Source organism: Bemisia tabaci, chromosome 2, assembly GCF_918797505.1.
Source record: "Bemisia tabaci chromosome 2, PGI_BMITA_v3".
In the NCBI taxonomy this organism is placed as follows: Eukaryota; Metazoa; Arthropoda; class Insecta; order Hemiptera; family Aleyrodidae; genus Bemisia; species Bemisia tabaci.
Window position 1 is genome coordinate 47,826,278 of NC_092794.1, and position 13,152 is coordinate 47,839,429.

A 13,152-nucleotide genomic window follows, 5' to 3' on the forward strand; every position below is an offset into this window, starting at 1 on the left:
CACATGGAGCTGCGCTCCTGTTGACGTAGTCTATTTTATTCTATGCTCACCGGGACAGGGGACCTCTCTAGATCTCTGTGGCTCTTATCAGTTTCATTCATTTTGTTTTGTTGATGTTGACATAATGCGCTGGTATTAGTCATTAGTGGAAGTGTATGATAAAATATTGAGTTGAAATCGATTTTTAGAATTTAATTTTGCGGAACTCTAAGCCAGCCAAACTGGAACTACTCAACGCACGGATTAGGATTATTTCACCTTTCAAATTTGATAAATTAAATGGCATTGTGCTGACGGTGGAAACATATACAAGTGAACGAGTGCCACGAGCAGGTGACAATGAAGGGATGATTTTCCCAGCCATTTCAGCTCATCCCCGGTGATAAGTAAAAATAACATCAGGTTAGTTTTTAGATTAAATAAATTCATTTCATTAAACCGCAGTCTCCATTTTGGCTACAGCATAATATACTGTTTGAAGGTCACATTGCCTTCTTGCCCTCTTTTGCGTTTTACCAATACAGTGAGGTTGAAATTTGCATCGGAGAATCAAATAAATTGCGAAGCACGCTGCACCTTTGTAATCCAGCTGATTCTACTTCTAGGAATCCAGATGAAGGCTGTCAAACGATACTTCCTACTTGTTATTTTGTCAATTTACCACTAATTATTTATACGTTTGGATAAATAATCAAATTTTTTAGTTATTTCAAGGGTTAAATATTCATGAAGGTTGCAATGCAGATGGCAGAAAGAGATGGAAAATATAGCTAAACGTGTCACCAAAATACAGTTATGTGTGATGGGATGCGCAAGAAATGACTGAAATGGGTGATCAAGAATAGTGGGCATTTAAACAGAGATGTGGTTAAAATAGAAGTCCCAGAGTCTTGCTCTTTTCTCTTAATTTGAAAAAATGTTGGTAATCCGGGAAGGTTGCTGCTAGAAATTATAACAAGTTCTAGTTTCCCATCCAAGAATACTATCAAATACTAAGTTTCACTAACATCGATTGAGCAGGATCCATGAAAGCATTCTAGGCCCCATTTGCCAGCTTGGATTTTATTAATTAGACCGAAGGTTCATGTTACCTGTCCAGAAGTACCTTCTGTCATAAAGTTTCATAAAGCAGGAGCTGATATAGTATTTCAACCCACATTAGCCATCATAGATTTTCCACTTTTGGTAATTTGACCAGACACCAAGGTTTCCTATCCAAAAATACCCTCTAGTACCAAGTTTCACCACAAAAGATTGAACTTGAGCCGAGATAATATTTTAGGCCTCTTCCGTCATCTTGGTAAGTATGTGGGATTTTAAAAATTTGACTGAAAATTCCAGTAATAGTTCAAGAATACCCTCTAAAATGAAGTATCACTAAATTGATAGAGAAAATACGGAAGGTGGTGGCAAGGCAGCCATCTTGAAGATACGCTGTGACGTAGATAAGTACACTGACTGGGACGCTGCTCAAAAAAAAGTACGTCTCATGCATTTCATGATGGAACCTGTATAAAGACCTATACATCACCACTCAAACTGACATTGAAAGTCATATAATTGAACATTAGTTACCATGACTCTCCAATTTTTGCTTTTTTGACGCACAGAACGTAATTTAACATGGTTATACCTTCAGAACGGGACGAGTCGAGATAAAAGTTGTTATTATATATGGAATATATATTTTCAACTTACAAGTTATTTTCAGTTACAGTCAAACATTGATAGGAAAACATATTGAAACATAAAAAGTCATAGTTAAGAGTTTTTAGAACCAAAATAAGAGGAAATTTAGGTTTCTGGATTTTATTTACCTTAGGGAGGCACTTAGGTCGTTTTTATGGTTCTTTGCAGATTTTTTATACAAAAAATAGTGTTGCTTTTTTTCTTTTTTTTCCGGGGGTTTCCCGTTTCCCCGGAATGATCTTGTGCTTGTTAGAAAGGTGAGAACCTGAACTCTCATTTAGACTGGTTTTTGTTCAGATTCCGTCGATTCCTTGATTGTGGTAAAATAAAAACTAAATTTTTGTGTCTATCAAAAACTGCTAATACCCCCCAAGTGCCCCTTAAAGCTAAGTAAACCCTGAAAAATATACACCATTAGATAGCTCTATTTAAGAGGAACATTCTATAAAAAGTTCATTGAAATCGGTTGAGATGCAGCGGAGATATGAATTTTGAAAAGTTTCCACTTTAAAAAATGGCAACGTCGCAACCCGGCGCTTCCAAGCAAAACGGCGACCGGTTTTGGGTGTCTCGGAGGATTCTGTATCACCCCAAGTTCAAAATTCGAAAATGCCTTAAGGCATTTTTGGCCGTTTTTTCACACACCTCTTTCGAAAACGCAAGATGGCGGTTGTTGGAATTACTATCCCAGCTCCTGTTCAACTGTTTATAGTGAAACTGGTATCAGAGGGTATTTATGGACGGAAAAATTGAATACCAGGCAAATTAGAAAACCCAAGATGGCGGATGTGGCCTAAAATAATATCTCGGCTCGTGTTTCATGTCCAATCGTTTTCAGTGAAAGGTCATTAAGTTGGTATTGGAAGGCACAGAAGGCACCACCTAGTTTTGGATGGGAAACTTTCGTATCTGATCAAATTTTCATAAATGGAAAATCCAAGATGGCTGGTGTGGCCTAAAATACTACCTTAGCTCCTGTTCTGTTTCTGGAGGCGTTTTTAGACGGGAATTTCCGGTCAAATGTCCAAATTTCGCAAATCCAAGATGGCGGTTGTGGCCTATGATAATATCTCGACTTGATCTCGGCTCCTGTTCAATTAATTTAAGTCATTTAAGTGATACTTCATTTCAGAGGGTATTCTTGAACTATTACTGGAATTTTCAGTCAAATTTTTAAAATCCCAAATAGGTACTGACTAAGATGACGGAAGTGGCCTAAAATATTATCTCGGCTCAAGTTCAATCTTTTGTGGTGAAACTTGGTACTAGAGGGTATTTTTGGATGGGAAACTTCGGCATCTGGTCAAATTACCATAAGTGGAAAGTCTATGATGGCTAATGTTAGAGTACCTATATTGAGAGAGTATGGCCACTGGTGTTACCACCTCTGATTGGCTCAGCCATCTTAGGCTGAATGGAGCCCATAGAACCCAAAAATGGCGGACGCCATAAATTAATGGAATGCAAAATGACTCAAAATGTAGTTTTCTTTGCTTAATTTGACGCGAAATTTACCCAAATGCACTATTGCGACTTCTTTACATATTTTTAAGGCTAATCGTGTGCAATTTTTGAGAAAAATTATCTTAGATATAGTAAGGTTGGCAGCAAGTGCGGTTGGTGAAAACCGTCAAAAGTTGGCAATGACCCCCTCCCTTCCACAAAAACCAAAACAACGCACCGCAAGGTAGATTTACACAGGTATGGAAAAGTTGAAAATTTCCCATGAGCCTCAGTATGTGTCACATGACTACGTGACGTTGGTTAAGGGGCCCGTTTTTTAATTAAATTATAATCAAATTAACATTCAAACGTTTGTGCGTTTAAACGTTAAAATTAATATCGCATTATCAAAATTGTGCAAAAAATCCCACAAAATTTTGACAAACGATAAACCGAACATAATAAATCAAAATAATCAAAACAATTCCCACGCCTACGGCTCATGAGTGCCGCATTTAGTTGGCACTTAAGTATTGTTTGTTTTGTTTGCTAGAATGTAAAATCCCGCTTTTCTAATTCCCCAATGGGAGTCACGCCCACTTTTCAATTGTGTCTTATGCAGCTTTCTAGTGCACGTACTTCCATCTTTCCCATTCGTCTACAGTCCCGTTTAGCAGAAACACGCCCAGTGCACGTATTTCTCGTGTTTCTAGGAGGTTTGGCAACTCATATCGTTAGAGAAACTCTTTAGCTTTCAAACAAGCCACAGAAATTTAATATCAGTTCATTGGTAAAGAAAATCCAATGGTCTCTGTAAAACTTGCCCCACTGATACCTAAGTTTGAAAATTGCACTTAATGCTATTCGACAGAAATACGTCTACTTAACTGCTATGACCAAATTCCCCTGCCCCGCTGTATTTTCTACAAATTAAAGGATTGCTGTAATAGACCCTAGTGAGGGTAAAGTAGTAATCTCTTATTATTGCTAAAAACAAGATCTACGGTAGAGGTGGAGAAAAAGCAAAATAAATAAATAATTACGAAAATGGCAGAATGAAATTGCTTGATACATGGAATTTTTGCAAAATACAAAAACCACTTCATCTGTCCATTGTGCATTATGGCCAAGAAATACGTAGTGTTGGGCATGGAAACTGTGGAACCTCCGTGGGATCCACACCTCTTCCCTTAGAAATATTCAGCTTTTTGTATGGGACCTGTAGATTTTCATTGATGTTCATACAAAACAAGGATGTCCTTGAAATTGCACCGATTACCATGATTTTTCTCCTTTAGATTCCTCGAACCACCTCGACATCCTCGAACCTCTTCGACATCCTCGAACCCCTTCGACATCCTCGAACCTCTTCGACCGTCTCGAACCTCATCGACTTCCTCGAATCTCCTCTTAAAACCTAACTCGAGGGTTTTTTCTTTATTTCAGACCTAAAACTCACCGGTTTACTGATCGGAAAGTTCACCATGAACCATGATGATTTGATGTTCACGTCTATAGAAAGTGAAGATTTCCTCGTCAATGAAGAGAAGCCATCGCTTAGTTCATCTTGGTCATCAATCGGTGATAAAGATAACCAGTGGAAATCAACAGATTCTAACATAAGCCAACTGCAGTCTCCTATGAAGCAGTCAGACCTACTTGCATGCTCAACTCCAGTGAAATGTGAAAGCAACAATAATACAAAATTCCACACTTGTCCTGCATCTCCAATGGATGGTAATTCTCGAAGTCTCAGTGGCGTCAACATCAACAAAATTCTACAAATAGCTCAAGATGGATGGAGCGGTGTACCTCCTACCTCTCATCTGAAAACTAAAAGATCATTATCGCTGCATGACCTCGATAATATTTTTGAGTTTCCCTCTAATAAACTTGCTATCAATGCAGATTCTCGCAGAATTTCGCATTCTTTGTCTTCATCCAAGACCCGATCGAAAGATTCAGGGATCCACCGAACAGCTAGCTGTGTGAGTTTGTTAAGTAATAATGCTTCTAGTCGAAAGTATGATCATGTACAAAGTAAAGTCAAGCAGTATATTCAGAGTATGAAAGAACTTAGTGGTAAGAATCATCCAAGCAAAAACACAGTTAAACCTTGTATTTTAAATTACTCAGACAGCAAACCCAGTTTGGAAACTATAGAGTCGGTAAAAGAAAAATTTCATGGACTGCAAAATGAAGTCTTAGAGAAAGATTTACTGATCTCCACTTATCATGAAAAATATGTAAGTCTTCAGATGAAGTATGCCCATCTGAAAAGAAAGTATGATGCACTCCGATTTGGGAACCTCCTTTACAACGAGTCACTCTCTCCCGATCAATTTCATCACTCAGATGATTCCATTAAAACAGATTCTGACGATCGCTTGTTTCAAAGTTGCAATGTTTTCACCTCAGATTCCAAGTCACCTCACTTTGACACTAGCGATTTGGGACCGCACCATCAGTCAAATCAAAGTTGTAATCATTCCACATCCGTTTCACCTGCCGACACCAAATTATTGAATCCGATCTCCAAAATTCACTCAACATCATTGAATCTTAGTCGTCAATACGTACCTCTTCAACCTAGTCCATTGAAGGAAAGTTCATCGTTAGCTTTGCCTCTTGCCATACAAAGTCTCTCCAAGTCTGATTCATCTAGTCACCTTGCCTCTCAAGGGATCTCAGGTTTAAAAGAAGACGACCCCTTCCTTAAGGTGATTATTCATTTAATCTACTATACCTTCTTGACTTTATTGGTCTCTCAGCCTTTTTGCCTTTGTTCTCCTGCAGAACTAGTTTTAAATTTGTTCATGTCGTCCTCCAGTGAAGTAAAGCAGCAGTCTCCCCTGGATATTGAGAAATTATCAATTAAGATAAAGAAAACTACAGTAGGCAAGTCTCCATGTATCTACCGCTTCAGCGAGGCAAGTGAAACGTATGTATGTTCTTTCATTCCAGACACACCCCAATCGACAAATCGTTCAGATACGGTGGCGTTATTTTAGTCTCGGTGGGAAGTCTGAAAAAAAAAATTGCTAACTTGATTCCACCAGCTTGGTAAAGCAACGTATGAGTAACGCAACCAATGCGTATGTTGTGCCTAGTTTTCTAATTCATTTTCTAATTGTTACAATGCTCTAATACTGAGTGAAAATCATTTTTCTGGAATTTCTTAACCCCTGAACTCCTCAAAAAAGTTGCTTAAAGTTCCTTTTTCTATTCCATCTCAATAGACAACTTAGCTAATATCTTAAAGGTTTACGTAATAAATGCGACTTCATTGTGCTTCTACACTGTTTAAATTTTCGCAGCTATTGCAAGAGATAATATTAAATATATTTTCTATCAGTAATAGAGGAAGACCCATAGGTGATATGACGATCTAACAGGATAGTCTTGTCACTTGTGGTCATGAGCAACTTAAGACAAAAGAATTGAAAATCGAGGTAATAAAGCGAAAGGAATCATACCTCTGAATTTGGCTATGCAAATAAAGCATTATAAGCCATCATTATATTTCAAATTATGAGACTTCAAAGACTGCAAGTTTCCTGTTAGGTACGTGTTGCAATATCCACGATTTTTGGATATCCATAGAACACCCATTGAATAATTTTACAATATCCACGATTTTTGGATATCCATAGAACACCCATTGAATAATTTTTGAGATTGTATGGATGTTCATGGGATATCCAAGTAATCGCTCAGCGAATGTTTTGAATATTCAATGGATATCCATAGAACATTCCGTGTAGAAAATGATAGAGCTGTGGTCAGCTAAGTTTACAGCTGCAGTTGTGCACGTGGCAAAAGACTTGAATTAAAAGTCCCTAGCCATAGAGAAAAAAAAGGAGGTGTTTGCATCTTGAGGTTTGTTTACTCTGTGACGTAGGTCGGTACAACCTGGCCAGCGAAATCCGGAATTCGAAGTTTGAAAAACGGACCATAATGTCCCACTCTTTTGCTTAAACCAACTCATGATATAATTTCAAGCACTTTTTACAGAATGACTTCTTTCCATTAGTTACACAATTTCCAAAGAAATCGATGATAAAAGTCGTTGTGCCGACCTACGTCATCAAAAAAATTCCAAGATTCCCGAAATGCAAACACCTCCTTTTTTTCTCTATGGTCCCTATCATTTCATGTCAATTAAAAACACAAGTTCGAAAATTCAGAATACTTTGTTTCTTTTTTTTCTTTCTTTGTTTTCTTTTTTTATTATGCACTTAAGAACTCTTTCATTTTTTCCTGTTTTGTTATTATGTGTTTTAAGGTCCAGCAATGGCAAGAATCCTTATCACCCTCAAAAGTGAGTACTTGTGCACCTGGTAGTCCCACCGCACCAACTCTCAATTGCCATGAAAAGAGGAGCAAGTTGAAGGGATCAAAACCTCTTAGACGTTCTAGGAAAATCAAACAAGGAGGGGAAGTGCCTGATGTACTTCGTAATCTTACCAAAGAAAATAGACCTACCTCTGAGGATCTGAGAGAGGTAGATACCTGTCCAAGGCTTTTGCCCACGCAGGCGGAAAATAGTTTCAAACCTGCGTATAATCTGGACGATTCTCTAAGCAGTAGCCAAAAGTCAGACATGTTACCATTCACCTCCTCATTCATGGAAAACAATTTTAATGTGAAAAAATATCATGCTACCAAGAGTTCAGTTAGTCACGCTAAAAATAGCATGTTGAAACGAAAATTCAGCCAGTCTGCTCCTATGTCTGCCAAATCAAATCCATGCACTGCCACCACCACGTTTGAAAAGGTATGAATCTCATCGTAATAACAATCTCCATTCATTTACACAGATACTGATTGTTCGCAATTTCACCATATCCAAATGCCAAAATTCTCTAACCTTCAGTCAGCTCAATATTTTTCTTGTCTGCAAGTAGCTGATGTATATTTAAACATTTTGATAAAATGGGAGTTTTTGGTTTTTGTTTAATTTTTTCACTGTGTTTAGCCACTAGCAGTTCTCGTTACCTTTATTCAACTCCAGCTTAGGTGAAAATAACCAGACTCCAGTCACTCACTCCACACACTAAAGTCCGGTTTGGAAGTTCTCATTTGCTCTATAGTAAAAAAATAGATGGCTCTCTTATGTATATACTTAACATCATATGGGATATACCTCACCACAAAATCACTCAGTATCTCTTGGTCTAATTACAGCCCGGACATAAAAAGCCACATCTAACTGTGGTAACCAATAATGCATGGACTTGCTTGATGCATTTGCATTATTCAGATACACCCACATGGCAATGATGGAGAGAAAATGACTTGTGAATCGATAGATGGATCAATTTTTACGAAAAGGAACCAAAAACATCAAAATATTGCTAGGATTGTGCAACTTACGAGGCCTGGCTGAAAAGTAACGCCTCCAAGGTCAAAACTTGAGAACAACTAAAGATTTCGGCAAGAACTGAAGATATTCTAAAAGTAGACGTTGTTTCCTTTCTGAAACATCCGACATGTTCTCTCACGACGTTAAAGAAAAAGTTTAAGAACTGTAAGTTATAACTCTGCTCCATTGAAATCGGACGGATTTCATACGTAAACAAAACAAGGGAAGTTCGACAAAAATAGTAAAGTGTATTAAAGAGCATTACAGGGTATCAAAATGAAATTTACCAAATTCCCCGGTATACTCTTCGTTAACTTCAACGTCCTTCTGCCAACGTTCAGTTGTTGAATCTCGTCGAAACAAAAATGAATGAAGCTGATTTTGAATCCATTTTACGACTGTAGCTTTGACTTTGGCATCTGATGAGAATTGAGTGCCTTTGAAGTTTCTTCTCAGATTCAGAAATACTCAAAACTCAAATGGTGCTAAGTCAGGACAAAATGAAGAATGAGGAACAAATCCAAGCGTTGAATGTTGGCAGGAATTTGACAGCTCCAATGAAATTCGGTATCATCATGCTGTAACATTGTATTCGAATTTGGGATTGAATGTTATTGAATTTACAAAGGTAATTTTCGTCATGAATGTTTAGTTTATTGACAGTAAAGATAAAATTTGTTTAGGCGACTACCAGTCTATATTTGCAAGGTAAAAGAAGTTGCACAATCTTAACAAAATTGTAATGCTCTTGATTTCTTTTTGTAAAATGCAATCTAGATGACAATCGCAAAATTTTGTCAATTAAGAAGCGGGTGATGACGGAAATGTAAGAATCAAAGAGAAAGGCAATGTTCATTGTTAGCTGAGAACCTTACTGCTTGCACTTCATCATCATATTCAAGAAATGTTAATTCTTGCATTTATCGAGATGTATTTTTAATGTGATGCATAAAAATGACATCTGTTGCATCTGTTGTACAGCAACACCCGCTCCTGATCGTGAGTTTAAAGTTTAACATTTTTTAAATCTTTTTCAGTGCAATCAAACAGCACTTTGTTGTTCTTTGAAAGCCTCCGATCTGTATATTAATCAACTGAATAAAGGACTGGATAAACTCATGATTGCCCTCACCGAGCTTGGCACCTCTACTGCCCACAGAAGTTGAGTGCTTGAGGTTCTATCAACATTTATAGGTATACATCTTGTGACCTACCTTTTTTTTGTGACGTAGGATTACGTCTTGCTATTCGTTTGAGGGGGGGGGGGAGGTGTTCTGCTGATTATTCGCAGTGAAAATGACAACACTGGACTTAGGTTAGGTTACTTGGAGCCTCTGGACATAGGTAGGTTAGGTTACTTAAAGCCATTGGACTTAGGTTAGGTCACCAGGCAACACAAGGCTTCCGTTAGGTTACAACTTGGATCTTATGGGGGTGCCAAGTAACGTAATGTCAGCCTTGAGTTGTCCAGTGACCTAACGTAAGTCCAGTGACTCCAAGTAACTTAGCCTAAGTCTAGAAGCGCCGAGTAAACTGACCTAAGTTCAGTGCTGTCAAGTAAGTAACCTCCTCCGAGTTCAGAGGTTCTGAGTAGTATATTCTAAGTCTGATGATTCCAGGTCGTCAGACTCAGCCCGTAGTACGTACGAAGCAATTTCCAATCTCCATGAGCTTCATTTTCAAAGTTCCAAAAAGCTTGGAATAGGCACTTAAAAATTCAACTTGCTTCGCCTAAATGGTCCCGGCTTTCAGCTATTGTGATGCATTCATCATGCAATGAAACGGTACAAAAAATCAAGCATTTTGGAAAAAAAATTTTGACTGCTCATACAAAGGCGAGGTAGTATTTAATTGTTAACACTGTGTGATCACCTTTTGCACCCTCTCTCCTTTCCAAGCAGGTGGACTAATCAATGGTTTTATTGCCAACAGGTTGTCAAACCAATTGATACTTTGGTCTTGGAATGCATTCGTATGCCAAATTCTTCAGAAGCAATGGGGCTAAATGTACTTGAAGTTCTTTTGAATGTGTAAGGATGTTTTTCGCAGCAGAACCGTTGAATTCAGCTTTCGGGATGTAATAACATTTTCCCAAAAATATCTTTTGTTAGATTCTCCAGGTCTATTCCAAGGTTACCCAATATTTCAGACAAATTCCTATTTTTTCTCTGTACTCACTTTGTGTACTATCTTCAAATAAATTTTTAATGGCGAAAGATTGTTGTTTTAAAGAATTTTAAAGAATAAACGAAAATTAGATGAACCTTTTTTCAGCTTTTTAGCCTCTAAACAAAACGAATGTGATGCATTAACCATATAAGCAACTTTTCTGGTAGGTACGCAGTTCTACTGGGTGACCCCGAGTCCATGAGTCCATGAGTCCATGAGGTCCATGGGTTATCCTTGCACCCTCTGAACGAATTAAAATGCAAATTAAACAGCAACTCCTGCCCTGTGACACGTCGTTGGATGAAAATATTGAAAATCTCAATTTTTAACAAAATGGCAGCTGATTAACGGTGGAAACCCGCGTTCAAAAGTTTTTCAAGGTATTTCGTATATACCTTATTCGAGGTAAGACCTTGGTGGAAACTTAATTTCCTACAGTTTTTTTAATGTAAGAACACGAATTTGACCTCGAGCTTTAAAACTGTTGAAGCCCCTGTTGCGCTCCCTGGGGGGGGGGGGGGGAGGTTTGGAACGGATCCTTACTTTTTTCTAATGGTATACCCTCTTTGTGATACCTATTTCGTTTAAAGGAGCATAAAAAAATAAACATTTTCGCGAAAACCCGAAGACAATACCTGAAACAGTCCCAAAATGGAGGCCAATTAAAGTTCCAAATGACCGACAACATGCACTACTTTTTAACAGGAGAAATAAAAATTTGCCGTCAAATTTTTAAAAAAGGCGGCCGGTTCAAGTTCAAAATGGTCGTGAAATGGTTTTTCTCAAAAACTATCTCAAAATACAGGTTCCACCATGAAGTGCATGAAATGTACTTTTTTTTTTTTTTTTGAACAGCGCGCCAATCCGTGTACTTCTCTACGTCACAGCAAATCTTCAAGATGGCTGCGCGCCTTGCCATCACCTTCTGTATTTATTAATTAGCTCTATGGTTTGCATTGACCGCGCACTTGACCCGACTTTAGGAGGGGGAGGTAAGACCGCTAGCTAAATCAGGGTAAAGACGCGCCTTCAGCCTAGTTGATACCGCCGGATATACGAGCTAAGTGAACCCGTATCAGGCAAAGGCACTGGCAAGACTGGCATTTCCACGAATTCCACCATTGTCTCGGTACATATCGCCGGTACACTTGCTGGGTGTTGCTGGGTTGCCTATCGTCTCGCTTGAAGGGAGCCTAGTCTCGCCGAAATTTCCTAAGGCGCGGTCTAGATTGTATTATACGCAGAGTTGCTAAAAGAAATTTCATGAAATTTCTTTTTTCCCCGCATGAAATTTCTTTCGACCGAAAAAATTTCAAAAATGCTTGTTTTTTCTAACAAAATTTGTTTTGATTTTCCAAGAGAATAATTTTCGTCAATTAGACCAATTGGAGCGCGGTCTCTCTTTAGTTCTTCTCCTCTCGTCTTCTCTTACTCTTTCTCAAAAATACAAATACTCTACTTATTTATCAAATATTTCCTATTTAAAATAAGAAATACGTTAGCGAAGGAAACTGTTAATTTTTGAAAAATCATTTAATTTGTTTCAGGGATAGTTTAAGACCCCTCCCTCCCTTTTGTACGAAAAAAGAAGGATATACTATTAGGGGGTACCAGGATTCTTTATAGTCAAGAAATTTGTTTTGCTCCAAATATGGAAGCTAACGTTTTACCGTAAAATTTATTTTGGTGTTCAAACGATACAGCTGTGTGTTCAACCATAAGAGAAAAAAAATTCAATTGTGTTACAACAATCACGTTTTTGCTGTTTCACTCAACTTTCTGGGCATTTCTAAAGTTCCCTCTCACAGTTTACCACGTGCGTATAAAGAGACTCAAGGAGATTCATAAGTTTCTAAGGTTTAATCCTGAATTCTGAGTGTTAAATGAAATTTCTTGAAATTTCCTCTTGAAATTTCTTTTTATAATCTTCCACGAAATTTCTTAACTCTGATTATACGTTTGTTATACGTCAATGATGAATTGAAAAAAAAGTTGTGGCCCGTAGCCCCTTCCCGTTTTATGGACCGTTTTCCCCGAGACGAGAGAGGAGCTCCAAAAGCAGCCATGAACATACTTAAAGTCTACTTAAAGTTCGTGAGAAACACGATGGTACCACTGGTTTTCTCTGAAATCAACTCCCAAGCTCAAAAAAAGCTCTTAAAGTGAGGCCAAAATGGTGGGAATATCGCACCCTACCCTGAGAGTCCACCTCTACATCAAGACAAACTCACCATGCAAAGATTGGGAGCAAATACAATAGCAGTGATGCCGTGTTTTCAGTTTTAGAGTCCCCAAATGAGGTGGCAGCCCTGTCAATGTATTTGCTCCCTATCTTTGCATGGAGAGTTTGTCTTGATGTAGAGGTGGACTCTCAGGGTAGGGTGGGATATCCCCTCCATTTTGGCCTCAATTTGAGAGCTTTTTTTGAGCTTGGGAGTTGATTTCAGAGAAACCCAGTGGCACCATCGTGTTTCTCGCGAACTTTG

At 38.2% G+C, this 13,152-nt stretch overlaps 1 protein-coding gene across 2 annotated transcripts; it reads left to right on the plus strand.

Moving 5' to 3' along the window:
* The first annotated feature begins 91 nt into the window (after positions 1–91).
* On the plus strand, positions 92–10,760 carry LOC109035139 (uncharacterized). 2 transcript variants are annotated; one of them, XM_019048649.2, is made up of 5 exons: positions 93–402; positions 4,579–5,852; positions 7,418–7,909; positions 9,535–9,691; positions 10,430–10,760. In XM_019048649.2, the coding sequence occupies exons 2-4, from the start codon at positions 4,617–4,619 to the stop codon at positions 9,661–9,663; spliced, it is 1,857 nt and encodes a 618-aa protein (XP_018904194.2). In that variant the 5' UTR covers positions 93–402; positions 4,579–4,616; the 3' UTR covers positions 9,664–9,691; positions 10,430–10,760. The 2 variants fall into 2 exon arrangements, with proteins under 2 accessions (XP_072153564.1, XP_018904194.2); XM_072297463.1 differs by lacking the exons at positions 9,535–9,691; positions 10,430–10,760 and adding an exon at positions 9,275–9,416 and having other exon boundaries at positions 92–402.
* Positions 10,761–13,152: the final 2,392 nt, after the last annotated feature.